General features: G+C 47.1%; 1 protein-coding gene across 1 annotated transcript in view; it reads left to right on the top strand.

Annotated features, from left to right (window-relative positions):
* Positions 1-1,499: 1,499 nt before the first annotated feature.
* LOC125939844 (uncharacterized) overlaps positions 1,500-26,786 on the top strand; it is a 71,717-nt gene continuing 46,430 nt past the window's right edge. Inside the window, exons 1-3 of the mRNA XM_049655323.1 lie at positions 1,500-1,627; positions 8,307-8,428; positions 22,363-22,491. Of these exons, the coding sequence (XP_049511280.1) occupies positions 8,333-8,428; positions 22,363-22,491 (225 nt within the window). The 5' untranslated portion in view covers positions 1,500-1,627; positions 8,307-8,332. The remainder of the gene's footprint in view (positions 1,628-8,306; positions 8,429-22,362; positions 22,492-26,786) is intronic.

The raw sequence follows: 26,786 nt of genomic DNA, 5'->3' as shown, positions 1-26,786 counted from the left end.
CGATGATGAGCGTGCCTTATTTCGTGCACTAGCTGGTGTGTAACCCATGACGTAGCTCAAACTGCTGATTTCATGGCTGCTTTGGAATCACAGAGAATGGCCCAAAGATTTGATGGCTGCTGGATCACGTAATTGAGTGCACCTTGAAGAGCTGCAAATTCTGCTGCTGTAGACATGGTATTGTGCGAATATTTCATTTGCAAGGAGACGCGTCCGATGGAACGAGAACTGCTCCGGCAGGTCTGCTGAAATTGGGTGGAAACGTCTGTGGTAAATGTGTATGCGGTCAAAATAAGACTTGTTGAGGAGAAGCAGACACAACTGCTTCGGGGATAGTAGTGACAAGTCTGCCTTTTTTGTAATCCGAGGAACTGAGAGGCACACGTGAACTTGCCGGAGACACCTCAATACCGATGTTGGGCATTTTGCAGGCTTGAAGCCAGATGGTATTGATGCATGATGTCTCATCACGATACTACAGAATGTAGACTGTGGTATTCGCACTGGCAAATCCACTAAATGACGAGATGGTCGCCGGGAAAGGTGTCGAATGTGCGCATTTAGCGTCTTACCGACGATATGAGTGGTGATCGGGTGCTCGTGTGCAATGCCAATCGTTGCAGCTGTCGCTGAACATCTCAAGAGGCCAAGACATGTCCGAAGTGCTTGGGCTTGTACGCTCTGTAGTGTGAGGATATTAGAATTGCATGTGTTGGACAAGGCAGAGGCACTGTATAGGAAAAATTCGGGGAAAAGTGCCATGTATAGCTGTAGCACGGAACGCACGAATGGTCCCCAGGATTTTGCAGCTACGAATTCAAAGATATTCTCAATACAAATGAGTTTTTTCTTCATGTAGGAGACGTGGGGACTCCAGCTGAGGTCAGAATAGTCAATGTTCGGATGTAACTGGTGCTCCTTGTGGTCTATCTCTCAGCGAATCACACGCACAGGTGAGGGATACACCGAATCTTCATGCAAACTTCATCCAAAGGCTGACCCGGACGACAAAATTAATCTACGCTACGCAGATGGAAATAATATCCTCGAAATGTGAAGGTACAGTTATAAGGTACATTTCCGCGCACGTTTTATACGAACTTCTTCTTTCTGCGTGCTGTTTCAAGCTTCGTAGCAGCAACAGCAGCTTTGTGTGTACGAAAATATACTTGTCTAAAAATGGTAAAGTGCAGCATTCTTTTTCATGTGTGTGTATTAGGCACGCATGTGGAGTTTCAGTTCGTAAACAAGATAACAAGATTTTTTTAGGACTACAGTGGAATCTTTTGGCTTGGCGTTTGCACTTCCGTTCAAAAACAGCAATCCTTCTGGCAGATGTTCCGCACGGTAAAAAAGTATAATCCTGTTGACGTTGATTGTAAAAAAAAGAAGGGTGACATTGGGATTACAGCTGCTCGTGAACTGTCCGTAACGTTGGTTTTTTACTCCGCTTCAGCATCCTGTGTAGGTTAACCGCATTGACGAAGAGACGACGGCACCAGAAGTTGCTTCGTGGGATAAATGCGGGCTACATCTGGTCATATCATAGGTTTGCTTCAGCGGACGGTCTCATAGCATTGCTACCTATGACACATTGGTCTCTTCAGGAGACACTGACATTCTAGGGGTAAATATGTTTTGTTTCATTTGAAATTTCTGCATTCTCACTTTGAGGTTTTCTTCTACCCAGCTTCCTTGCTCACATTGAGTGAAGCGAATTATGGAGCCGTTCAACGTGCATGCCTGTGATCAACATGAACTAAAGCCTGAATGCATGCGACATTACAAAGGGTTCACATAATAACACGCCTACCGGTCGCAAATTTCTTCACCTGCAAATCACCCCGCCTTACGAAGTCGTTTAGGCCTAGATTTCGATGCATGCTTCTCGTTTCTTCGTGATTATCATTAAGGGCAACATGTACAAACATCTCTCGCTGCGCGATCCGATCGTAATATTTCTGCCCTTTCCTCAACCACAAAATTTTGCATTGAAAATGTTGGACAAGTAATGTTAGCGTACACGCACCCTTGTGCGCGGAAGATAATAGACAGTTGGTTACCTTGTGAAACGATCTCCTATACATCGCCGAGGTATTTACAGGTTGCTTTGAAGTACCATTTTATACAATATTGGTGCAACCAGTTGTCATTACCAGGTTTCCAACCACCCTTAATTCACCCAGCAAAATGCGGATGAAAATAGCGAACTTCATTAATAATCAAAAGAATTGCGAGAGCAAATTATCGAAGAAACAGATAAAAACATTTGTTATTTTCTTTTCTCGGACCCGGACTGATTGTTCGACGGAAGATTGTTTTGTCTGACCCGGACGATTGTTTTGTCAGGCGGTTTGACGACAAGGAGACAAGATGACAAGGTGGCTTAGCCCTGGCTCAGATCGTCCAGTCGGATCCTCTACTTTCTTGTCTTCTCCGTGTGTTTACTCCCCAAAACGCTAGGTGGTAATATACATGGAGAGAGAGGGAATTTAGTTGCAGAACGAAGGAAGGTTTCACTTTATGTTCTTAGACCTGCTACCCTATGGTGGGGAAGAAGAAAAATGGAGCGAATGAGGGAGAGACGATTGTATAAACTACGAGAATATGTGCGTAACGAATACTGGTCGTTAACATGGCAGCATAGCCGAGTCAATTATGGGCGCATTCTACTGCGGCACAGAAACTGCATCATTACCCATGTTAGTGTAGCACATTTAGGCTGAGGCCAACTACTCAGAATAAAGCTCTTTGAGAACGGCCTGGTGTTTATAGCTACCACGTACAAAAGAGGCTAGTATTCGTGGCTCCTGTGTATATGTTGGCAATCGGAGAATAAGAGCGCAAGCATCTAGAACACATAAATATGTACATGTAAACGCGCGTAGGGACGTTTTTTCTGTAAGTGTACTTATTATGAATTACGCTTGGTAGGCAGTGCAATATAAATAAATTACCATTCTCTTTGGTGGCGTGGAGCATAGGTAGAAAACCCGGCTTCTAATCTGAAGGTCGTAAGTTCGAATCTTCCTCCAGTCCACTACACCTTCAGGTATAGAGTGGCAACTGACACCCGCAGAAAAAAAAATATCGCCGAGAGCTACTGGCTCTATACTAGTCCAGGTGCAACCAAATTAGGAAGGTCTACTAAGCTTCAATAAAGTCATTTCGTCACCAGAACAGGAATTGGCTTCCCTGATGCAGTATTCGACCACTACTTCCCTCATGACTCCTGCAATTACCGCACGGCCCTCAGTCACCAGCGGCTGCAAAGCACCTGACCAAGGCGGCGGTCAGACTTGCGATGCGGAAGAGGGTGTTAAGAATCTCTGGAAAGGCCGCCACTGGGAACTGAACCTGGCAATGTTCAACACATGCAGCCTATCGAGTGAGGCTAGCTTAGCAGGGCTATATGAAGAATTATAAGGTATTGCCTGGGATAGGATTGTCATTAGTGAGGTTAGAAGAACTGGCGAGTCTTATACAGTGCTGACTAACGGCCACGTCCTCTGCTACGGAGGTCTTCCAGATAAGATAATTTGGAGTGGGATTTCTAGTCCATAAGGGCATAGCGGGCAACATTAATGAACTCTACAGCATTAACGAGAGGGTAGCAGTCGTCGTAATAAAGCTGAAGAGGAGCTATGCAATGAAGGTGACGATGATGAAGAAATAGTCACTATGATGAAGAAATGGAACAGTTTTATGAAGATGTTGAATTAGCAATGAGAATAGTGCGAACTCAGTATACTGTAGTCATAGGCGACTTCAATGCAAAAGTGGGGAAAAAGCATGCTGGTGAGCAAGCAATTGGCAACTACGGCATCGATTCTAGGAACACTAGAGGAGAGATGTTGGTAGAATTCGCGGAAAGGAATAGGCTGCGAATAATGAATACCTTCGTTAGGAAGCGCAGCAACAGGAAATGGACCTTGAAAAGCTCTAATGGAGAAACAAGGAATGAAATAGATTTCATACTCTCTGCCGATCCCAGCATAATGTAGGATGTCGAAGTGTTAGGAGGGGTAAAGTGCAGGGACCATAGGTTAGTGAGGTCTATGATTTCTCTCAATTTGAAGAGAGAAATAATAAATTAGTCAAGAATAAATAGGCCAACCTAGATGCAGTAAGGGTAAAAGCAGACCAATTCAGGCTGGTGCTCGCAAACAAATATGCAGCTACAGAACAGGAAGAGGAAGACAACATAGAGGTAATGAATGAAACTGTAAGCACGCCGATCTCAGAAGTGCCAATTGAAGTGGCAGGTAAGGCACCTAGGCAACCAGCAGTTAAACTCTCTCAAGTAATAAGGACCTAATACAGAAACGGCAAAGCGTAAAAGTGTAAAACTCAAGAGATCACATAGAATTCGCTGAACTGTCGAAGCTGATCAACAAAAGAAAGCAAGGGATATCCGAAATTACAACGTGAAAAAGATTGAGGAAGCAGTGAAATATGGACGCAGCATGAAATCAGTGAGAAAAAAACTTGTCATAGGACAAGGCAAAAGGTATGCACTGAAAGATAAGCAGGGTAATATTATCAGCAATTTCGATGACATAGTAAAAGCAGCGCAAGAATTCTATACTGACCTGTACAGTTCCCAGAGCAGTCAAGCTACTTTCATTCGAAGTAATCATGAACAGGATATAGAGGCTCCTTCTATAACTAGCGATTAAGTTAGAAGCGCCTTGAAAGACATGACCCGGGATGAAGCTGCTGGATAATTTGGAAGAACAGTCGACTTAATCAAAGACGGAGGAGATATCATGCTTGAAAAACTGGCAGCCATTTATACGCGATGCCTCACGACTTCAAGCGTACCAGAAAGCTGGAGAACGCCAACATTATACTCATCCATAAAAAGGGAGATGTTAAATAATTGGAGAATTAGAGACCCATTACCTTGCTTTTCAGTATTGTATAAAATATTCGCCAAGATAATTTCCAATAAAATCAGGGCAACACTTGACTTCGGCCATCCAAGAGAACAGGCTGGCTTCAGAAAGGGATATTCTACGATGGATGATATCCATGTCATCAATCAGGTAATAGAGAAATCTGCGGAGTACAATCAACCTCTCTATATGGATTTCGTAGATTATGAAAAAAAAAAGCATTTGATGGAGTAGAGATATCAGCAGTCATAGAGGCATTGCGTAAGCAAGGAGTACAGGAGGCATTCGTGAATGTCACGGCAAATATATACAAGGGTTGCACAGAAACCTTGGTTCTGCACAAGAAAAGTAGAAAGCTACCTATCAAGAAAGAGGCCAGGCAAGGAGACACCATCTCTTCAATGCTATCCACTGCATGCTTATAAGAAGTATTCAAGCTCTTAGACTGGGAAGACTTAGGAGTGAGGATCAATGGCGAATATCTCAGCAACCTTCGGTTTGCAGATTGCATTGTCCTATTCAGCAACAATGGGGACGAATTACCACAAATGATTGAGGACCTTAACCGAGGAAGTGTAAGAGTGGGGTTGAAGATTAATATGCAGAAGACAGATAATGTTCAATGGCCTGGAAAGGGAACAAGAATTCAGTATCGCCAGTCAACCTCTATAGTCTGTACAGGAGTACGTTTTTCTAGGTCAATTGCTCACAGGGGCCCTGATTATGAGAAAGAAATTTACAGCAGAATAAAATTGGATTGGTGTGCATACACGGCAGGCATTGCGAAATCCTGTCTGAGAGCTTACCACTGTCGTTGAAAAGAAAAGTGTACAATGATTGCATTCTACCGGTGCTAACATATGGGGCAGAAACTTGGAGGTTAACAAAGCTCGAGAACAAGTTAAGGACAGCACAAAGAGCGACGGAACGAAAATCCTAAGACTAACCTTAAGAGACAGGAAGAGAGTGGTGTGGATCAGAGAACGAACGGGGATAGCCGATTTTCTAGTTGACACTAAGCGGAAAAAATGGAGCTGGGCCAGGCCATGTTATGCGTAGGATGGATAACTGGTGGACCATTAGAGTAACAGAATGGATACGAAGAGAAGGGAAGTGCAGTCTAGAATTGCAGAAAACTAGGTGGGGTGATGGAGTTGGGTAATTTGCAGGCGCAAGTTGGAATCGGCTAGCGCAAGACAGGGGTAATTGGAGATCACAGGGAGAGGCCTTCGTCCTGCAGTGGACATAAATATAGGCTGATGATGATGATTACTATTCTATCTATTCACTTTAGGTCGCATGTGCTAAATTGAAGCTGGGCATAAATTAAATTGTCTTTCTTTACCAGGCATCTGGCGCATAGCCCATTTTTCGGCGAAACATTAATAAATTCGTTGCCCTACACTGCTGTTTCACTGAACGATTATTAGCACCATAGGAAGCTTGAGCGCTCGTTCTCATCACTCAAGTGAATCGTCGACGAATTTCGCTACATATTTTCAGCACACATACGTCGCAAATAGTGTCGAGCCCATAATTTGTTCTAAATGTGTATAAATACATCAGAGTTCGGTATCAATTATAATATCAGCCAATTTCATGAAAACTGGCCACCACATCTCGTGCCCTGCGCCTTCCTCATTGTACATTTTTTATGCTTTACAAAAGTACAGTTTAAGCTTAGAATAAAAATTTGTGGATATAGTAATAAACGAACTATAGCGAAGAAGAAGAAAATTGTAGTTGCGCAATTTCCAAAGAAATGTGCTACTGTGGTGGCAACCTTCAGCGCACCGGCACATCTTCGGTGTAAATTACATAAAATCCTGACATATTAGTATTAGAACTCATACGCGTATGTATAAATACGTGGATTGTACGCAGCAAACAAACAAGCAAGAAATTTTATTGTGGAAGAAGCGCAATCAGTTGCAACAACAGCAGATATCTAACCTAGTCTTAAAGCCTTATACACAATGCGAAACCGATCTGTTCGGGAAATATTCCATTTGCCTAGACATAAGCGTCTATTACCACAATGTAATAAAGTGTCGTATTTCTTTTATTTGAACGACTTCAAGGAACGCTAGCTGAGTATATCAATAAATTTGATCGGACCTTCGCTCCTTTACCACCCTAATTGCGAGGTGTACTGCCTATAGCTTGAAAGATTTGCAAATTCACAACTGCTAGAACTAAAAGATTCTACGGCACTTATGGGCGTGGGTATGGTAGAGCGGCATTTCGAATAATTTTTCCTTTGAGATATACTCAGTCAATAGACTCAAAACGAGATATAGGGTTTAAAACCGGATATAATGTTTTACATGGCAGCACGCATGTAAACATTCACTTCAAATTATTTTTGGAGGATTGCTTTGGTGGTGTTCATTATGCAACTAAACTCTTATGACGTCTGAGATCACTCTAATTAGCTTTCTTTTAGGGGTACAACGCTGACGGCTGCAAAGGCCGTATATTCTCGCAGAGGTGCTTTTGCATTGGTCCTAGAGTTTCTGGACATGTCTGTATTCAAATATAACCCGAATTGAACTGAATTTCAATGTAATTGAAGGAATTAAATGTACAAGTAACCGTGCCAAGGCTATAAATGCTTCCGGCAAATACTGATTCATGTAGTAAATGAGGGACGATTTATGTACTTTTCTCTCGTGGGAATTCCTGAAGGCAGATATTAGAATGGCGTTATCTGTCCCATGGAATTACTGCGGAGGTTTCTCAACGTGCTTATTGCAACAGCAGGAAACAATTAGAATGGCCTTGTGATAATAGTATTTCAATGTTATTTCAGTGTGCTTATTTTGACAGCTGTACTGAACGAACACTGAACCTGTGGCATACCACGACAGATTTGTACATAAGCTGAATAGTTCGCTTGGCATCACATTTATAATTGTGTCTGAATACTTATGTCTACAACTCTGTAATACTTTTTGTATACGCGAGTGTCATATATTGTCTGCTTCATTGATGTTGCTGTTAATGACTGTACACCTGCTTCACTGTAACTCCCTATGTTTACTGTAACACCTTCCCCCTTACGTAAGACCCGAAAAGGGCCTTTAGGGTATGCGAATAAAAAATGATAGAAATACGCGTGTTTATCCTTTTATAGTCGTGTGTCAACCCATACTGAAATTTTGACCAGAACGCGTGAAGCATAAGCACTTTTGTAGTGTTCCTAACTAGGACCTCCAAATTAATGACAAAAAAGTTATACTTTTGATGAACCACTGCTGTAACCATAGCATTAGGCGAGTCCCAACTCATGTTCGTTCAAAATTAGGTTGATGCAATTGACTTTGGCGACATGGGAAAAACTCATGGTGCACAAATAGGAGAACGACCTGTTCCTAAAGTTTTTCAACAAAGCATTCTGTCTTGCAGATTCCAGGCCCTAAGAAGAAACGACCATGCAGAGCACTTCGACAAGCAGTGACCTTCTAACTAGCCGAGAACAAAGAACAGGCATCCAAACACCCCTACAAGATGATCAAAACATCGAAACTGTAAGAGGAATAGCCTTTTTAGTAATTATAAAATATGTAACATCATTATCATTATACAGAGGTGAAGTGAAGCTTCAGTAAAGTAGTTGATATTGCAATGCTTTTTGTCTCGTGTCTTCTTTTCGTCCAGTGTAGTTTTCGTGCAGATATTTCTAGTGCGAAGCGTTATTCATATTTGTCAGAATGCTTGATGAGGAGTTCACGTCAAACCGCATAAAAAGCAGACCTGATATCATACATGCAGGGGTAAAATAAAAAAAAGGAAAAAGAAACAAGCGAAAAACCTTTAAAAAATGCGGGCAACTTGCACTAGTGGTGAAAGGCTGCAGTAAACAGCAGAGCTGGTGGTCGGCCAAGCTTCTTGCAGGTGTTATTAGGCTTGGGCAAGTTTGGCTAGGAAATGCTAAGTGCTGCTAGGCACGATATTCCGGGAAATCGGCTCGCCGCCGGCGCGCATATTCTCGCTTGGCCGCGTGACGCGCTTCAAGATGAGCGGTTTCTTCTTCAGATGTCCGGATCTTTTTTGATCGTCCCATATCTAGGCTCCATGTACTCGCCACGCAGTCAACGAGAGTTCTGCCGCCGTCGCGGTGGCTCCGAGCTTTATCTCCCTGTTGACGTCACGGCTAAGATGCACCTACACTCTTGCCGGGGCATGGCTGATCGAAACCTGCCAAGCCGCCGCCAGAGGCGCCGGCTGCAGTCACGGACACCGCGCGCGTTCGGCGCTAATGCGGGGAAATGCGGACGGCGACGGCAGCAGCTCTGCGCATTGCCTCGTTGGGACTGCTAGAATTTCTTTCTTTCTATTTCTCTCGCTCTCAGTTTCTCTTTCTCTCTACCGAGAATAGCGTGCGCCACGCGCATGCACTCCTACCCTCTCCTTGACGTCCAATGTCAAAGTAACATGTGCATGGCACGCTGAGGAGGCGAAGGACACGCCGCACCGCGAGGTGGTTGCTAAGCAACGCGCGGCGACGTCATCGCAAGGCGCAGTTTTTAACACGAAAGTGTTTTATTCCGGGGTCCACCAAGACTTCACTGACGTATTTCCGTCACGGAAATACGTCATAGAACATAATACAAAGAAAGAAACCAGAAGAAAAAGTTCCACAAACATGCAAAATTTGGGAATCGAACCCACGACCTCTCGGTCCGCGACGATAGATCGCCGAGCGTTTAACCCATTGCGCCACAAACGCTTTTTCTTTCTTTATTGCCTTTAATTGCGCCACAAACGCATTCGCAGAGAGCTACACAGACGCGCCTTATATATCTAACACTCCTCCGTGTACCCGCGCTCTTGCTCGGGGCGGTGCCGCCGCCTATGAGCAGAAAAGAGAAGTACTGCATTATGACACTAAAGCCCGGGATACATGGAGCGAACTTTCTCGACGAACTTCACGCGTCAAGTAACGACGCGGCGACACGACGCAGGATGTTTGCTGTGTTGCAATACATGCGGCGAACGCCGCCGCGCGTTGGCCGCCGTGTTGGCGGCGGTCCCGGCCGCCCGCTTCGAACTGAATTTGGCGTTGTCCTTGTAGAATTCACTTAGTTGGAAGCAAATGACTGCGTAAACGGCTTTCGCTTAGTCTCAGGCCGCTTCGACGACAGAGTATTATGGATAACCTTGAGTAGTTTTCGAGATCGCTTCTCGTTTCGAACGTGTCTAAGCCTAGCGAAAGAAATATCCGATGCCAACGCCATCTATCGGGGAAGTCGGGAGATAGGCATGACGACAGCATGTGGCCTCTGAGATCAGAAGATTTCTGTTGAAGGTTGTTGTAGAGAGCTTGCACTGCTTGTCTGTTTCCTCGCAGATCAGCGGATATGGGATGTACAAATACAACGCGATTCCTGAGAAATCATACTAGGAACTACTCAATCGGTGCAGAGACATGCAGACACGGCAACACCAACGCGATTGCAGACGACGCGAAAAGGCGCGCGCGCGCGAAACACCAGCATGCATTGCGACCGGAACTAGTGCCTCCTGATTGGCTGTCGTCCACCGCTGCGCGCTAGACGCTTCCGGCGGCGGCGTTCGCCCGACGAAAATGTTTGGACAGGCAGATCGGCTGCGGACGGCAAATTTCTTGACGCCGGCCGTCGGACGTTCGCCGCCCGACGAAGTTCTTCGCTCGGACGCCGGTTATTCGCTCCATGTATTCCGGCCTTAACGCGCACCGACAGTGAACGCTTCGGTGGTCTCAGTACTACGACGCCTCGATGCCAGCATTCGAAGGGACGCTGGCATCAAGAAGCACTACCAACGCCACCTAGGTGGCGTTCACCGTACTCAGCACAGCGGAGCGTGGCCTCCGCAATTAGCTCTGAAAATGTTTCTGAAGTTGATCGCGGAGGCTGCAATTACGACGCGCTGTACGCGCTGATTTGACTCGGTGACGATTCAGTTACGTGCTTTGTCTTGCGCGTTGTATTAGTGTGTCAGTTACGTGCTTCGTCTTTCGCGTTGTGCTAGCGTGTGCAGCGTAGTGCAGCTTCCATATGCACGACGGTTGCTCATGGTCATCGACGTTGGTAGTCGTGATGGAGGAGACGTGCCACCAGGCGTCAGCGTGGGTGCATCAACGCCTAAGGGCGCTTTAGCCACAAAACACCAATAGACATTATATATCAATGTGCAATAAACATTACACTACTTCTGTGAAGACACGTTTCACTTTCGTGTTCTATACCGATTCCTATATAAGAGGGATCAACCACATTTTTATAGCGAAGCTGTCTACCTCTCATTGGTCGGAAAATTTAGTGGCGTAAACACAAAACGACATACCACATACCAGCCGTACGATAGCTTCGCCTAGCTGGGGGAGAGAGAGCTGAGAGAAAAAGTGAAATCAGGGTATAAAAAAACATCGCCCGCATAGCGGGTGCGAGGTAGAGAGGAGCAGTGAGGAATGTGGTAGTGGGATGCGTTGAGCTGCTGCCAACGCCGATCGCGTTTCCTCGCGTTCGCGCCGAACGCGCCTGGTGCCCGTGACTGCAGCCAATGCCTCTGACGGTGACTCGAGAGGTTTCGACCAGAGAACTGGACACTAGTTGCTTCCGAAAGACTGAAGCGAGAGCTAAGGAAGCTGAAAATAAGCGTCACAGAAGAGAACATCCGGAGTTTAGATTGAGGGAAGCCGAGAGTTCGCGTAGGCGAAGAAATGAAGATCCGGAGGCTTGTGAACGTGGTCGGATGCATTCATCGAGATACTACGCAGAACATCGCGAAGAAGTCCTGAGCGCCAGGAAACTACGTGTGTGGTTTTCCACTACTTTACTAGGCTTTCTTCAGCTCAGCTGGGGTGCTATGCAGGAAGCACCGAGTTTGAAGAAACTCGGGATCTTCACGAGCTCTGGCGACGCCCCAAGATGAAAAAACTAATGGTAACAAGACAAAGTTTGTCCGTCGGCACGCCTCCAGTTTCATTGGATTATGTAGATTCACTCTGGGTGGCTATCATCCCTTGGGCATTGCCATATGGGTGGTCGACAAACTGGCGCTCACGTGATCATATGGTCGGTGCATGGTTGAGCCTTCTTTCACTTGTTTGTCGTTCCACCGAGTGCATTACAGGCACAAGCAAGTTATAAAATAAATGCATTTAGTGCAATAATATTAGTCACATTATTGTGGGTTATAAGCATTTTAAAGTTTACAAGATGTACACTGAATGTTTATTAGACTAATTTGTAGTATAATACGTTTGGCGTTATACCATGAGGGGACACTCATTCTCCTCATTTTTTCTCTGGATTGGATTGGCACGGCTCGCTACGTACTTGCGCTAGCATTTCCGAGCACCGATTCGTGTGCGCTTGGTTTTCTCACTGGGGTTTTAACAGATCGCTCGTTGCTCTTCTCTTTCCTCTGGATTGGATTGGTGTGGCTCGCTACGTACTTGTGCTCCCATTTCCGAGCACAAATTGGTGTGCTCCTGGGTTTCTCACTGGGCTTTTAACAGATCGGTCGTTGCTCGCGATAAAGTAAGGCTGCGAGACATCTCACTTCCGAGCCGACGCTCAGGAAGTGAGCGTCGGCTAGCGCTGAAGTGGTTTGCCGCGCGCTTACCGTGTAAGCACTAAGGTATGCCGGAAAGTACTCATACAAGGTTCAGAAAACTAAGCTTTATTTTCTTTTACTTTGCGATGCACCTTCATACTGGCAAGCGTCGAGCGATGGCTTCTAACAACCGCTGGAAAGACTCTTTATGCTGGGCAGCCCGAGCGATCCGTGGTTTCTAACAAACGCAATAGAGGTTCATGCAGCGCACGTGGCCGTTGAATGCCACCACATCCATCCCAGGTGGGACTCCAGCATCGGTGCAGTTACCCTGTACCCATTGCTGACGAGGTGGCGCTTCACTTTTTGACAATAACTTTCTTTTTTTTTGCGTGTGAACGCCCGTGTTGGGGTCCACAAAGCTCACGCTGTGGTTGACTATGTGGTTGACTATCTCCCAATGCAGATTGAGGCATAGCGCCGTTAGCATCCACTAAATTTGGGATATATTGGTATGCGGCTAATTCGTCACTATGAATTATGGTCCCCTGTTGAACATTGGCTGCAATAATGGCACCTAGCGTCGCCGCCTTTCGTCGGTCGACCTTGAAAGTAGCTGCACCCCTCTGGTCGCGTAGAACATGCTGAAGACCCATGGTCCACCATCTTTAACACCGATGTAATTTTGGCGGCTTGGCGGAAAGTTGTCGCCCGACATTAGGTGGCCTAGATTGAACTTTTGCTCGCCGCGAAGACGGCACTCGTCAATTCGTGCTATCTACCGAGTGGAGGTCGCACCAGCAGCTCGTCGCTCGCGAACTTACGGGGGTAGTTCTTTCAGTCGGTGATGGCGTGCTCCGATAAAGGAAACAAGTCGCCGGTCATCTCCTTCACCAGTCACATGTCTACACTTTGGCTCATGAAGTACGTGAGCCGAATCATTTGCCGCCTGGAGAGGTGGTCGTTCTGACAGCCGAGGCGTCCGTGTTGCCGAAGTAACTTCCTTCGCCTCTCTGCCGGTGCAGTGCAGCGGTACCGTGTAACTGCGAAAACTGATTTCAGGCAGCTGTTGCACCGGAAGGCAGCCCTGCGTCCATTCTGATCGAGCCTTCCAATATAATGTGACCACTTCGCCTGCGCAGGATTGGTTGGTCCGGGTTGAACCCCTGGTGGTCGCAGGTGCCCCAGTACTCTGATGATGACGCCGGACTGGGCCTGGGGCTGGGGCGCGGTGGACGAGCAGCGCTTGAAACTAGAGAGAGCCGAAGCGATCGCACGAACTTTTCTTCCGCAGCCTAGTCACAGCAACTCTGTGCTCAGAAAACATAATTTGACCGCCACGCTGTCTCCGCAGACGACGGCCTTCGCCGAACTCTACACAGAGCCAGCGCACAGACGCTTTTGAAAGGAAAAAATGACGCGAAACTCTATGTCGGTCATCTAGGTGAACGGGTCCAGACGGTTATGTTGACGCTTACTGCCGCTGGATGCGATAACACAGGCTGCTGCTGCCGCCGCAATGTTCACGAGTTCAACTCGAGGGGGGTTTCGCGATGTACGAGTTTGGCATGAGTTCGCTTGTCAATCAAAACCATAGGTCACGCCCCGCGCGAGGCATGTAACTCTTGTGCGCACCCACCACGGTTGGGCCACGCCCAACTTATTTTTCGGCCACAGCGACGTGGTGCGGAACTGAGAGGCATTAACAATCTTGACCGGCGAAATAGAGCACGCATAACGCACTGTCATCGGTGATGTACTGAGCACCACTATAAAAAAAAGCGTCGACTTTCGCTGGCTTATGCATATATCTTCTTGGGCTGTGATGGCCCCACAACACGGTTCATTGCCTGCGTTGTGGCGATGTAGCGCACAGCAAATAATTATCGGCCCGTCACTGTAGCTGCTTGCAAGGCGTCGATGCGCCGTGGTGGACGACGATCCTGAGCAGTGCGTACTGTTTTCCAACTACAACGGATCGCAGCTGTCATTTCAGATGGCTGCTCTGTCATCAGTGATGTGTCGGAGCCGCAGTGTCGCAAACACGGTCAGCGGTCAGCGCAAACACGCCCAGTGCGATGGCATTTCTTCATCGCAAGCACGGCACACTAAACAATTAATTGCAACACCTTCCTGCGTTCGAAGTCTAATATCCTAACTGTACACAAGAGCCCTCACCCGTCAAAATGCGATTGCTGTGCTGTCGTTACGATATCCATCTACAATCGCTTGTTAGCTCAGCCGCAGAGGCAATCGGAAAGCACATTGGAGTGAACAACACACTCAAATTCTGCGTACATGCGCACGGATGCACCTTCACTTGGCAAGCGAGGACAAACGATCAATTGTGTCGCTGGATACCCCGCTCTTCTTCGCAATGCATCGCGGAGGCTTTGCGCACGCAAGTAAACTGGTGCATTTTCACTGTGCTGCGTCACTACGGACCCTACAATACCGCACAGCAATTTCGCAGCGACGGCCGTTGCCCCCGTCTGGAGTGGCTAGAGTGTCGTTTCAGTTGGTAAAGCGGCGGCCTTAATAGCCGCCTCAGTGAAAGCACCTGCGGTGAACAGCCACGCCGCAGCGCTGCGTTGTCATTCCCCTAATAGACAGGGAATGGACAGATCATTGTCATGACTGACATTATGCGTCATCATCACATCGATTTTATCGAGAAAAGCACTGCAGCGCCCCTGGCGACTGCTCACCGTATGAACTCCCTCGTGCGTGCGACCCTCTAGAATGTATCCGCTTGTAAGCTGTCGCCTCACTGTCGCCACTCGCGGCAAAAAAGTGCAAAATTTAATACTTCACTCGATGTCCGTTTGTCATCACAAATTTACAGCATTCAAAACGAAAAACCGATACTTTAAGAAATAAAATGTTTGTTATTTTATTTACTGAATTTCAATGTATTTGATTGTGGGAAAGTGTAGGTCCAAGAATGCACCGCATGTGCCCTGTTCGCAGTCTTTGCTGTAGCAGAGCCACGCATAATTTTTGCAGCGAAGCTGTATACCTCTCGTTGGTCGGTAAATTTCGTGGCGTAAACACAACACGCCAAACGCCAGCTTAACAATTGTAGGCAAACGGCATATCTTTCTTTGCAATCAGGCATACAGCATCTATGTATGCTGTATATATATATATATATATATATATATATATATATTGTGACACTCTTACGTGCGTTCGAGGTTTACGCTTTAAGAGAATGTTTGGCATCCAAGACGGGTGAAGAGAATGACGACGTGCGGCTGGCTAGCTGAATCTCGACAGGCACTCAGCTGATCAATGCCGTCGCGACTAACTCTGCCTGGCTGGCTGTTACATAAACGCCTTTCGCTGGCGTAACAATATATATATATATATATATATATATATATATATATATATATGCTTAGTGAAGCACCGCGCTTTCATATACCAAAAAGTATAAAAGGGGGACCCATCTAGCAACTCATCCAGTGCATTCGAAGACTGCCATTGGTATAGACCACAGAGATTCAAGACACCAGAAGAACAGCGCGAATACAATGCTCGCCCAAATGTGGTGTTTGATGCAGCTTCGCTGGAGATTTACGTTCGCAGGACGAGGTGGCCACCATTTTTTTTTTTTGCACTACGTGGCCTAACCAAGAGCTGAAACAGCTCCGCTGTTAAAAATAAACTCGGTGGTAATATAGTTCCACTCAACGTGAAAGCTGGGGAACTGCGGAGCAGTGATTCGCCAGTGTTTCCCTTGTGTTTATCTTGTTTTATCTTGTGTTTAGCAATCCATCATCCGTTTGACACCTCTGCTAACGCACAGCTGGTGGGAAACCGCCACGCACATGGAGCCAAAGCCTTTGCTGATGATACAAACGATTTTACCCCTCTCCGTTAATTAATGCGCTTATTTAAGTCTTTTAAATCCGAATCATTTTAGTTTATTATGAACCACTTTTGACCAATTGTGCACTTGTTCTGAGCCTATATTCAGCCCTTTTTGAGCGTTATCACGTGGTAGACGCCGACAGCACGGGCGCCTAACGTGCTTAACTTAAATATCCAAGGAGACCCTTTAGCACTTCTTATGAGTTGTGAACGCGAAAGCATTAATGTCCAATTGAACGCCACTGAGCGGTCATTTGAGTTAAGCAGTCTTCACGGGCAAACTAGCGCGTTGGATTCATTGTCGATTGCGTTTATATGGTCATGATAAAAAAATCGAACCCCTCAGTTTCTATCGGTATTCCTCTCGTTCATTCATAGCGAGGGTATCGAATCAGGCACCCTCGATCTGATTAGGCACCGTACGAAGGTTTATTAGCCACGTGCCTGCTGTTTTAGATTGACGTTTTACGTGACGTAATCAGGCAAAAAAAGGATGGTCCACATCCACCACGTGGCGGATGTGAATGAGACGGCAGTAGACGTAAAAAAGAAAAAAAGATTACTTAAAAACTTTAGCCAGTTCCCTGCTTGTGCAACCTGATGAAACAGAGGAGCTCTGAAAGCGTGGGTGTGTAGCGTAGTGGGTATGACGCTCGCCTGCGGACCGTGAGATGAGTAACCGGGTTCTAATCCCGCCTCGCCAAGGACAGTTTTTTTTTATTCTCTTTCTCGCCTTCTTTCTCGCTCTTTCTTACTCTCTCTTTTGGTCACTGTTTCTTTCTCTCTCTCTCTCTTACTGAAAGACGGAATAACTTATCGCGATCGCAAGATTCTTTGTTTCATTAACAGAACTGTATGTTAAACGCGGTGAATGAGTTCATAAACAGTACAACTGATGCTAATTTTTCTTGTGTTTTCGACGTTCCACCATGCCAGTTTTGCGCAGTGCAATAAAAACACTCGCCACCGCCGCCCTACGATCACTTATATCGAAAACATATAATAAACCGCCACCTTTCTTCTTCTCGTTCGGTGGTATTTTTGCTGCTATATCTAGCTCTCCCCTCCATGAATTATCCGGTTTCAAAAAAAATTATCTTTACTACTTTCACGTAGTGCAAATCCTTTATGGGCATCTTGGACATCGCAGTTTTATTTTTTATTTCCTATTTGTTCATACCTTGCTCTGGCGCTTCCAATGTATGCTTCTGTATTTCTCTGGCCTTTTGTACTCCTGGCTTATTTAGCAGTATTAACCCTACAGTTATCTAAAAAATATGTCAGAATCCATCGCACGATGAGCGTCGACGTTGAAGCAATGTCGTAATACGATGTTTTGCCAACACCAAAACGTGTATCACGGTCGCTGCGTATACACAACTGGGCTCCTATCTCGTGCTTCCCACTCCACATACTGGACCGTCCAGTAACCCCGCGAAGTGCGCGCGCGGCGCGCGTTCAATGATGCCGATCACCGGATAAACTTCAAAGCACATTTTTCGTCACTCATGGGCGGACCTAGTGAGACATACCCACTGACGCAAGTTACTTTCAAAGAGGTTGATTGAAGAGTTGCACAGACCAAGTGCCACATGCTCTGTGCTCCAAGTTTTAATCAAATAATAGTTTCATTGAACAGCGGCCCATAACAACTGCAGTCTAGCCCAGTGGCCCGAGTTTCTTTTTACAGCGGCGCTGTTAGATGCTCGCTAGGTTGGTCTCAGTTGTACTGCGCAGCATTGCCGAGCTGGGAGAGCGTGGGCTGGGAGAGAGTGAAAGCAGAGCATAGCAGGAGAGGAGGTGTAGGGAGAGAAAGAAAGAGAGACTGACAGATAGCGACAGAAATAAAGAAGTGAATAAAACAAAATGAACTTTCTTGGCGATGCGGCATTCGAGCCTGGGTACGCACGGTCCGAAGGCGAGCGTCATAACCACTGTGCTGTACATCCACGCTTGTAGACCATCCCTTTGTGGGAACAATATTGTTGCATTGTATCGACGACTGTAACACAACTTGCTAGTGAGGAGATAAAGAGAAAATGAGAGCGAGAGAGATAGAAAGAAAGAGAGACCCAAAGAGAGAGGAAGAAAGAGTGAGAAAGAAGGCGAGAAAGAGAGGGAAGAAAAAAGTTAAATAAACTGTCTTGGCGAGGCGGGCTTTGAACCCGGTTACTTATCTCACGGCCCGCAGGCGAACGTCATACCCACAACATTATACACCCGCGCTTGCAGAGCTCCTCTGTTTCATCAGGTTTCACAAGCGTGGAACTGGCTAAAGTGTTTAAGTTCTTTTTTTTTCTTTTTTACGTCTAGTGCCATCTCACTCTAAGACATCACAGGGAAGGTAAAGGTGCTTTCATAGGTAATAAATCAAACATGACACAGCATAATGCAACGTGTCTTCCAAGGGGTCTGACGACGTTTAACGAGAGCAGATGGCTCCTGGAGAAAACGGCGGCGAGAGCTATATATCGAGCGGGGCCGGCTAGTACGCACACTTCTTTCTTCTTGTTCCTCTACTCCTGCACTGTCCCCACTACTACAGGTGACATTTCCCCCCTTCCTCGTAAAGAGCATCGGCTCTAAGCTCAGGAATTCGTGTGAGAAAGAAAACAAAAACTAAACGAAAACCAAAAAGAAAACATGTTAAAGGCAAATGCTCGCGCAAAGAACACCGTGAGAACTACAGCAGCGGTGAAGCATGACATGCATAGTTATCTAGAAACAGAAAGGTGGCAGCATTAGCTGCAAATGGGAGCGTAAAAATCACGAACGCGCAACTTAGGGCTTCATGCGTACGACGTGAACTATGCCAGGGCTAGCTGGTTGTCTACGCCGTGTTTGCGCCGCACTGTCCGGAACGACTTCATAGTTCACGTCACTAATGCGGCGCAGAACTTTGTATGGACCAAAATACCGGCTGAGTAACTTTTCACAAACGCCACGGCGGCGAACAGGGGTCCATACCCACACTTGGTCTCTGTGACGGTAGCGCACTTGCCTGTGACGGATGATATGACGCCGTGAATCTGCGTCTTGCCGCTCAGCAATGTGTTGCCGCGCGAGCTGGCGAGGCACCTCAGCACGCTGAGCAAATTCCTCGGCGTCAGTAGTTAGGTGCTCGGCGTCTTGACACAGAAGCATAGCGTCCAGGATCGTCTGTACTTTGCGGCCGTAAACCAGGTGAAATGGTGTGAAGCGCATTGTTTCCTGTACGGCGGTATTATATGCGAACTTCACATGAGGCAGGATACGACCCTATGTTTTGTGCTGGACGTCGATGTACACAGAGATCTGCTGTGGTCTTGTTTATTCGCTCCGTAAGTCCATTGAACTGCGGATGGTACGCAGTCGTCTTTCGATGCCTGGTGTTGCTTAGTTGAAAAAGTTCGTCCATGAGCTGTGCTGTGAACGCGATTACTCTGTCTGTGATTACAGTGGATGGGGCACCCTGACGCAATTCAATGTGACATATGAAGAACTGCGCTACCTCAGAAGCCGTGGCTCGTGGAAGCGCTTCTGTGTTGGCATAGCGGGTTAAATAATCAGTGGCGACAATAACCCACTTATTCTGAACGTTGTTGGTTGACAGAAGAAAAGGCCCAAGAATGTCCAAGCCGACTTGGTCGAATAGCTTATGAGGTGGTTCGATGGGTTGCAATAACCCGGCGGGCTTCAGGGGTGGCGACGTTCGCCGCTGAAGGTAAAAGAGCTTTGCAAGCTCTGGGTTCATACATCCAGCACAGCTGGTTGTTCCTAAAAATGAGTCTGAGGTCTAAAAACCTAATCGAGTCTGCAACTGGCAGCTCATGGGTTAAGACAAATGGATGAAGACATTCTTCAGACAGCGATAAAGCATCACGGCAGCTAGTTTCGACAGTGTCGGCATCGGTATCTAAATGAACTAAAAAATCATCTACAAACCTAAAAACTTTTTCCACGAAAGACGGAAGGCGTTTCGAAAGCGCACGGCGGGAAGACATATCTACAAAAGGGCGGGGTTTGCATCGATTCATGCATAGCGCCCATGATGAGTGACATTTTGCTAGCCACTCACGGCTGTGCACTTTCCAAACTCCTTCTGTTTTTCGTGGAAAAAGCTTTTAGGTTGTAGATGCTTTTTTGGTTCTTTGAGATACTGGTTCAGGGGCAAAACATTCAGCAGCGTCTTCTATTTCATCGACAAACGCTATCGAAGTGCCGCGGAAGAGGTGTCGACGCTCGTTACTAAAGTTGGTGACTAGCAACTTAGATCGGTCATAACGAAACTGTAGCACACTCCTGACCGCACAAGCACCTTGCGTCAGTACATGTGCTAAGTTACTCTCTGCGACCACTTCAGCTTCGCGCATTCCACCTTATATCACTTCGACTAAAACACTTGCTCGTGGAGGAAGCGTAACACTTTCGGCGGAAACACGAGGCACGTCATCACGCTGTTTGTAGTCGTCTTCGTCGATTGCTTAGTCGGCTAAGAAGGTGACTACACCTCCCCGTACGTCAAAATCAGCGCCGCATTCTTTCAGAAAGTCAACTCCGAGAATGAAGTCGTGGGAGCATTCGCGGGAGCTTGCCACAAATGTCGATCCTCGAATCCTAATTCTTGTCGTGCAGGGTCCCAGTGGAGCAACGACGTGACCACCAGCCGTTCGAATTTGCGAGTCATTCCAAGGTGTTATACCTTTCTTTAAAACGTCGCCATCTTCCCGCTTATTATAGAATAATCCGCTCCGGTATCCCCTACAGCGCTAACCGCGTAACCGCCGACACAACCGGTATGTCGAGTGAAAGCCGGTTATTGCGCTCAGCAGCAGTTGATGTCGGATCGGTACCCTTCATTATTCTCGTCGATCGGAGGTCTACAGCGCGTCGACTGCCAGCGGCCTCGCCCCCAAAGGTCGCAGTAGTTAGTTTTCTAGGCGGGGACTTGGCGACCGTCCGCTCCAATACCGCTGGGGCAATGGTGAAAATAGCCTTGGTGATGGCAAGCGCGACTGCCGTGCGGTAGGAGGTGGCATGCGCTGCTGAGCCAGATAATCTTCAGTGTCCCAAAATCGTTGGCCCAGTCGGGGTGGCGGCAGAGTACGCGGAATAGCCGCCAACCCGAGGCGTAGGTCTGGGCACTGGCGGTATAAATGATCTGCCTCACCATAGTGGAAGCACAGAGGACGGCGATCCGGTGTGCGGTAAACATCCAACTTCAGACTGGACATGCGTCGATCGTCGGCGTAATGTACCGGTAGCTCCTGCGGAAGCACAACCGGTGGAGCGGCGTGGGGAAACGGTGGAGGCGTGCGTCGTTTCTCGATGTACTGTACCGGTTGGGCTGGTGGAAGTGCAACCGGATGAGCGGCTTAAACAAACAGCGGAGGGGACGAAGCAGGGTGTCTCAAGACTTCTGCGTAGGTCGCACGGCGGTGTACAGAAGGTGCCGGCGAGGTTTTAGCAAAAGGAAAGGTGCCGGAGTGCTTGGTGCCCTTCATCTTTTATAACATTCGCAATAGATCTCACCGAGGCTTGTTGCCTGCCATAAACCTTCAGTATTTCTTCGCGCACAACGGTGCGGATGAGTTCTCGAATGTTGCCATTGTTGCTTGGGACGGCTGTCACAATGTTTGTAGTCGCGTTCACTTGCCGCTCGTAAACATTCGAGCGATGCTGAAGCATTTTTTCCATACTTACAGCCTCGGCTAAAAATTCGGCGACAGTCTTCGGAGGATTGCGCGCAAGGCCAGCGTATAGCTGCTCCTTCAATCCTCGCATCAAGTGACTCAACTTCTTTTCATTCCAGGGTCTCCTCGTCTGACGAGGCGCGCCGTATCTAGCACGATTGTCATATCTTTGATGATCTCTGTGTCTGCCCACCGATAAATCGATTGGCAGACACAGAGATTGACAGACATTTAAACACCGGTATGTTTGTGGTGTGCCTACAAGAAACTACAAGAAACTCAAATATAATTTACGTACGCCACATTCGAAAGTGTGGTTAACCGCTAGCATGATAAAACCTGACTTCTGTTTCAACTTGTCGTTCTTGCAGCTGAAATGGAAGGCCCCGATACGCGATAACATCGTATACTCTCCTTACCTGGAAAGGCCTGTGCCACGTGTGCCTATACACGTCGCAGTAAGAGATGCTCTCCAAAAGTTAGGCCCACAGATTGCCATGGTAAGTTGAGCAGGGTTATCTTCAGTTGAATTTTGTTGCTTGATCTTTCTGTTTTCCTTATTTGGCCTTGTGTAACGATGCTATCCTGATGACAATCTTAGGCTGTACACAGAAGAAACTGCAGTGTGATCGTCCTCGCGTCCTTTGCCTTTGAATCAGTATATACAAACTCTGCAAAATAATTATTGAGAGCACAAATGCATGCTTCAAGCACTGTGGGGCACGATTGTGCAGTTCATGTGACCATAATGGTGTAACCGAGCTTCCTGCATTACACTGCCGCACAAATAAATAAGTCATAAATAAAAACAATTCATTAGCGTGCCAAGCATTGCGTTATAAAACAAATTCATTCTATTCTGATTTTATTCTCATCTCGTCACGTCAAAGTTACGTAACCGTCGACGCAAGCACGGGCTCACAAGATGCTGGTGCCAAGTACAACCGCGAGAATTGTGCATTAGGGCTGCAAGAAGTAAAATTTATCTGGTTCAAATTGAGCGCTTGCGGCATCCAATCGACAGCAGAAAGAAGTACAAGCGATAATGACAGCACCTGATCCTATAAACAAGACTGAGTTGCAATTATGTTTAAGTATAATCAGCTCTTGTGGTTGGTTCCGGGTAGGGCTTCGCTGGGGCCAAGCTAGTTCAGTAAAAGTAGATAATCTGTTGCTGAGGGAATACCGCTTTTCCGATTGGTCAGATTCGCCGTCCAGCGGGTCAGGGCTTTTGCTGAGGATCTCGGAAGATTGTTCTCCGGCGATAGACCCCTGGCAGCCTAGCCCCGAGCACCAACAGCCATAACCGTTGGACATATAAAGTTTATTCCTATCCTCCTTGTTTATAGCTTGCGATTTATCGTCGACAATTGCGGCGGCATGCAACGGGGTGTTCAAAATGCTGTCCAAACAAATTCACGACGAAGAACATACGTGCTGGAGGAGCTCAAAAACGTTATGCCGCCTCGGAAAAAATGTCATTTATCCGAAGCGATGAATTCTCGTAGCAAGATCCGTTTACCCTGTGCCAGATCGATTGGTGGACCGCGATCTTCTATTCTTTTGAAACGGGGCTATGCACCGGCTATATTCCGTGTTTTTTTTTTGTAAAGGATGTATTTTACTGTGTACACGTCACAGAGAGGCCAAACAGGCTTAGCTGGAAAACACTTCGACCATTTGCAGAAGTCTAATAACAAAGGCGCAGACACAGGCAGCAAATCAGAAATAAATGCTTTTCTGTTGTTCGACTTATCTGTAATGAGTATGTATACGTCATCTCCAGATGGTAAGCTTTCACGGTGCTTTAGCGTCTACTGACAGACAAGCCAATAAAGTGCGACCCCTCCCCAGAAATTTTCACCGATCGAGGAGGTTCAGCGAAGAAAATGGCGTAGAAACAGATTTGAATAGTTGAACGTTGTAGCTCCCCTTCTTTCTACTGATGCACATTTTCGCATTGCTCCACATGACTGAACTCGCAAACCACAATGAATACCAATGAAGTCACACATTGAGAACAACGCGAGGTAGATATGCTATGGGAAGAGCCAGGCTTAGAATAACAGCATTCGGACAAGGAATATTGCTGGAATGAACGTTTCGATAAACGGTTATGCGAAATTGAAGACAAGCCTCCTTGCCATTTTTGGTTTAGCGAAGTGCCTTATATGAAGAAGGGGGGGGGTACTGTTATTCGCAAGTATAGAGAGGCAGAGAAGGAGTTTAATAGACACTTTAACAGCTGGCTTTCCTACTTCAGATAAGGTAATTAAGTCAAGAGAACGAAGGAGGAATAGACGGAATGTCAGGTATGCTAGCCAGTTCTCAGACAGGCTGACTGCCCTGCGCTGGGAAAAGAGGGTAAAGGAAATGAAAGGCAATAGGCAAGAGATGTTACAAACAAGGAAAGACGACCAACAAAAGGGTAGGGAATGTTTAAAAGACCTCAAGGGTCTCAGTACACTCACATTAACCGCGCTAAATGCACCGTTATTGATATTAAAATACTGTAGTTACGTCTACTGATCACAATTCTACTTAAAAAATCAAAGGCACTTATTTAAAGAAAGATGGATGAACGCGAAGCTTTCTGCCCATGCAAACTGAATCAAAATCAGACTCCCAAGGCAACGACCACGCAACGAACCCCCCCAAAAAATGGTAGCGACCCGATGCGATGCATATGTGATTTGATTGCTTGTTTAGGATTGTGGTTTTTGAATATTGAAGTAGAATGAAAACAGAGTTCGTTAAGTTGCATAGTCTTTATTTTAGATCCTGTACACACAGGATCTATAGCCTTTATTTTAGATCACGCACACACTCGCACTTTCACGGTCAACTCTAGACTTGCACAGTATTGCCTTGTGATCGCTGTGGTCGACGGTCAGAGGCTCTGCCGTTGCTGATACACGGGATCGGCGTTACGGGCACGATCGCGCTCGCGCTTACGTTCGCGTACGGCAGCCTCTTCTGCCGTGCAATGCACCCGTGGCCTACCCATGGTGACGGCAGGGATTGCATTGCGTGACGCGCGTAATGCAATGCAGATATATACAGTTCGTCAGGGTAGCTCGTTTCAGTTCTCATTGTTCTTATCTATACGACTGCGAATGTAAACTGTAGTGTTATACGATAAAGAGTGCCGTGCGTCGCTGTTCTATTGGGTGCGCAGATGCGCAGCCATTGTTCTATTGTGCGTGCGGATGCGCAGCCGTTGTTCTATTGTGTGCGCAGATGCGCAGATAGTTCTATTGTGTAAGTTGGCTTTCCGGCAGTGCGTTTCCGGGCTCACAGACGAACGAGTGTGACATAGAAACTTCGCTTTAAAACACTCTTACAAAATGCGCGAAAACCTACTCACAGTAGTGACTGTGGATAAATTGGCGGTTTTATATTGTTTGCGAGCTATATTTTTCCTAAATATTGGAGTTAATATGCAACAAACAGCGGTTGTGAGACAGCGCTGCCTCATTCATTTTTTACGGCCCGTCAAATGCACTGTGCGATTCTCTTATAAACATATGCCAACCATCCCAGTTCAGCACATACCATAGTTTCCCTTTAATTACAAAGCAACAGCATTGCCTTCATGGCACGGATTGCGTCCACACTACTGTCCCAGTGCCCTCAAACCCACTTGCGTAAAATTGTTAGATTGTAGATTGTACCAAGTAAAGTATTTGCTGCTAACCGCGCGGTGGCATAGCGGCGACAGTGACACAGCACGTGCTCAGAATCATAAGGTTGCACAGGGTTGAACAGAAGAGCCCTATCCTAAACTAACAACTAGCGGCATAGAAAACACGAAATCTGAATCAATGAATGGCGCCCCCTGCATACATTCCCGGTCCATGGGGAAGCTGTAGGTGCACTGCGGTTCAATACAACCACGAAGGGCATACTGAAAACCCGGATCAGTGTAAAATGTACATCGGAAGTTGAAAGCAAGCTCAGTCAGTCAAACAACTTTATTGCAAGGTCCTGCGAACTTGTGGGACGGGCAAATGGTCCCACCTAGGTGAGGATAAGAGAGGAATAAACTTTATTTGTCCAACGGTTATGACTGTTGGTGCCCGGGTCTAGGCTGCCAGGGGGCCATCGCCGCAGAAAAATCTTCTGAGATCCTTGGCAATGGCCCTGGCCCGCTAGACGGCCCACTCCTGGTCCTCGGGTGCCTCGCTGAGGAGGGCGGCTTGCTGTATCTCAGCGACGCGCCCCGCTTCAGGACCTGCTGTTGTGTTCCCTCTTCCTCTTGGTCCTTCTTTCTCATGGCGTTGGTATTCCCAAAGCATATGGGGCATATCGGCCCTTTCGTTCTTGCACCACGGGCAGCCGGGCGACGGGTGCAGTGTGGGCCACAGGTGGCGCAGGGTGGTAGGGACTGGTGAAAGTGCCGGTCTTCAACCGCCGCAGGTCAACTGCCTGGGACCTGTCGAGCCGCCCGTGGGGATGTGTATATTTATAACGTTCCTTCCTGCAGTGACCAAGAACATCTCAGTACGTGGCCGGAAACTCCTCGACATCGCGGTCGGCGTCCCCGTGGTCTCCAGCTATGTCCGCCGCGATTTGGGCTGTGTTGGTAACGACAGCGGCGGCGCTGCACGCGGTGGCTGTCACTCCTCCGCTGGGGTCCCACACAGCAACGGCGGCGGCTGCCCTCTGCTGCCTCGCGACGAGGTGGGCGGCTCGTTGTGGTTGGGCGGGGTGTCGGTGTGTCTTTGGCCGTTAGATTGTTCTTGTCGTTGTCGCGGCTGTTGTCGTTGTTAGTGCCAAGCTCCCCGACGTGCGT

The sequence above is a fragment of the Dermacentor silvarum genome, chromosome 9 (assembly GCF_013339745.2).
Source record: "Dermacentor silvarum isolate Dsil-2018 chromosome 9, BIME_Dsil_1.4, whole genome shotgun sequence".
Lineage (NCBI taxonomy): Eukaryota > Metazoa > Arthropoda > Arachnida > Ixodida > Ixodidae > Dermacentor > Dermacentor silvarum.
Note: the sequence above shows the minus strand (reverse complement) of the source record. Positions and strands in the feature narration are given on the sequence as shown.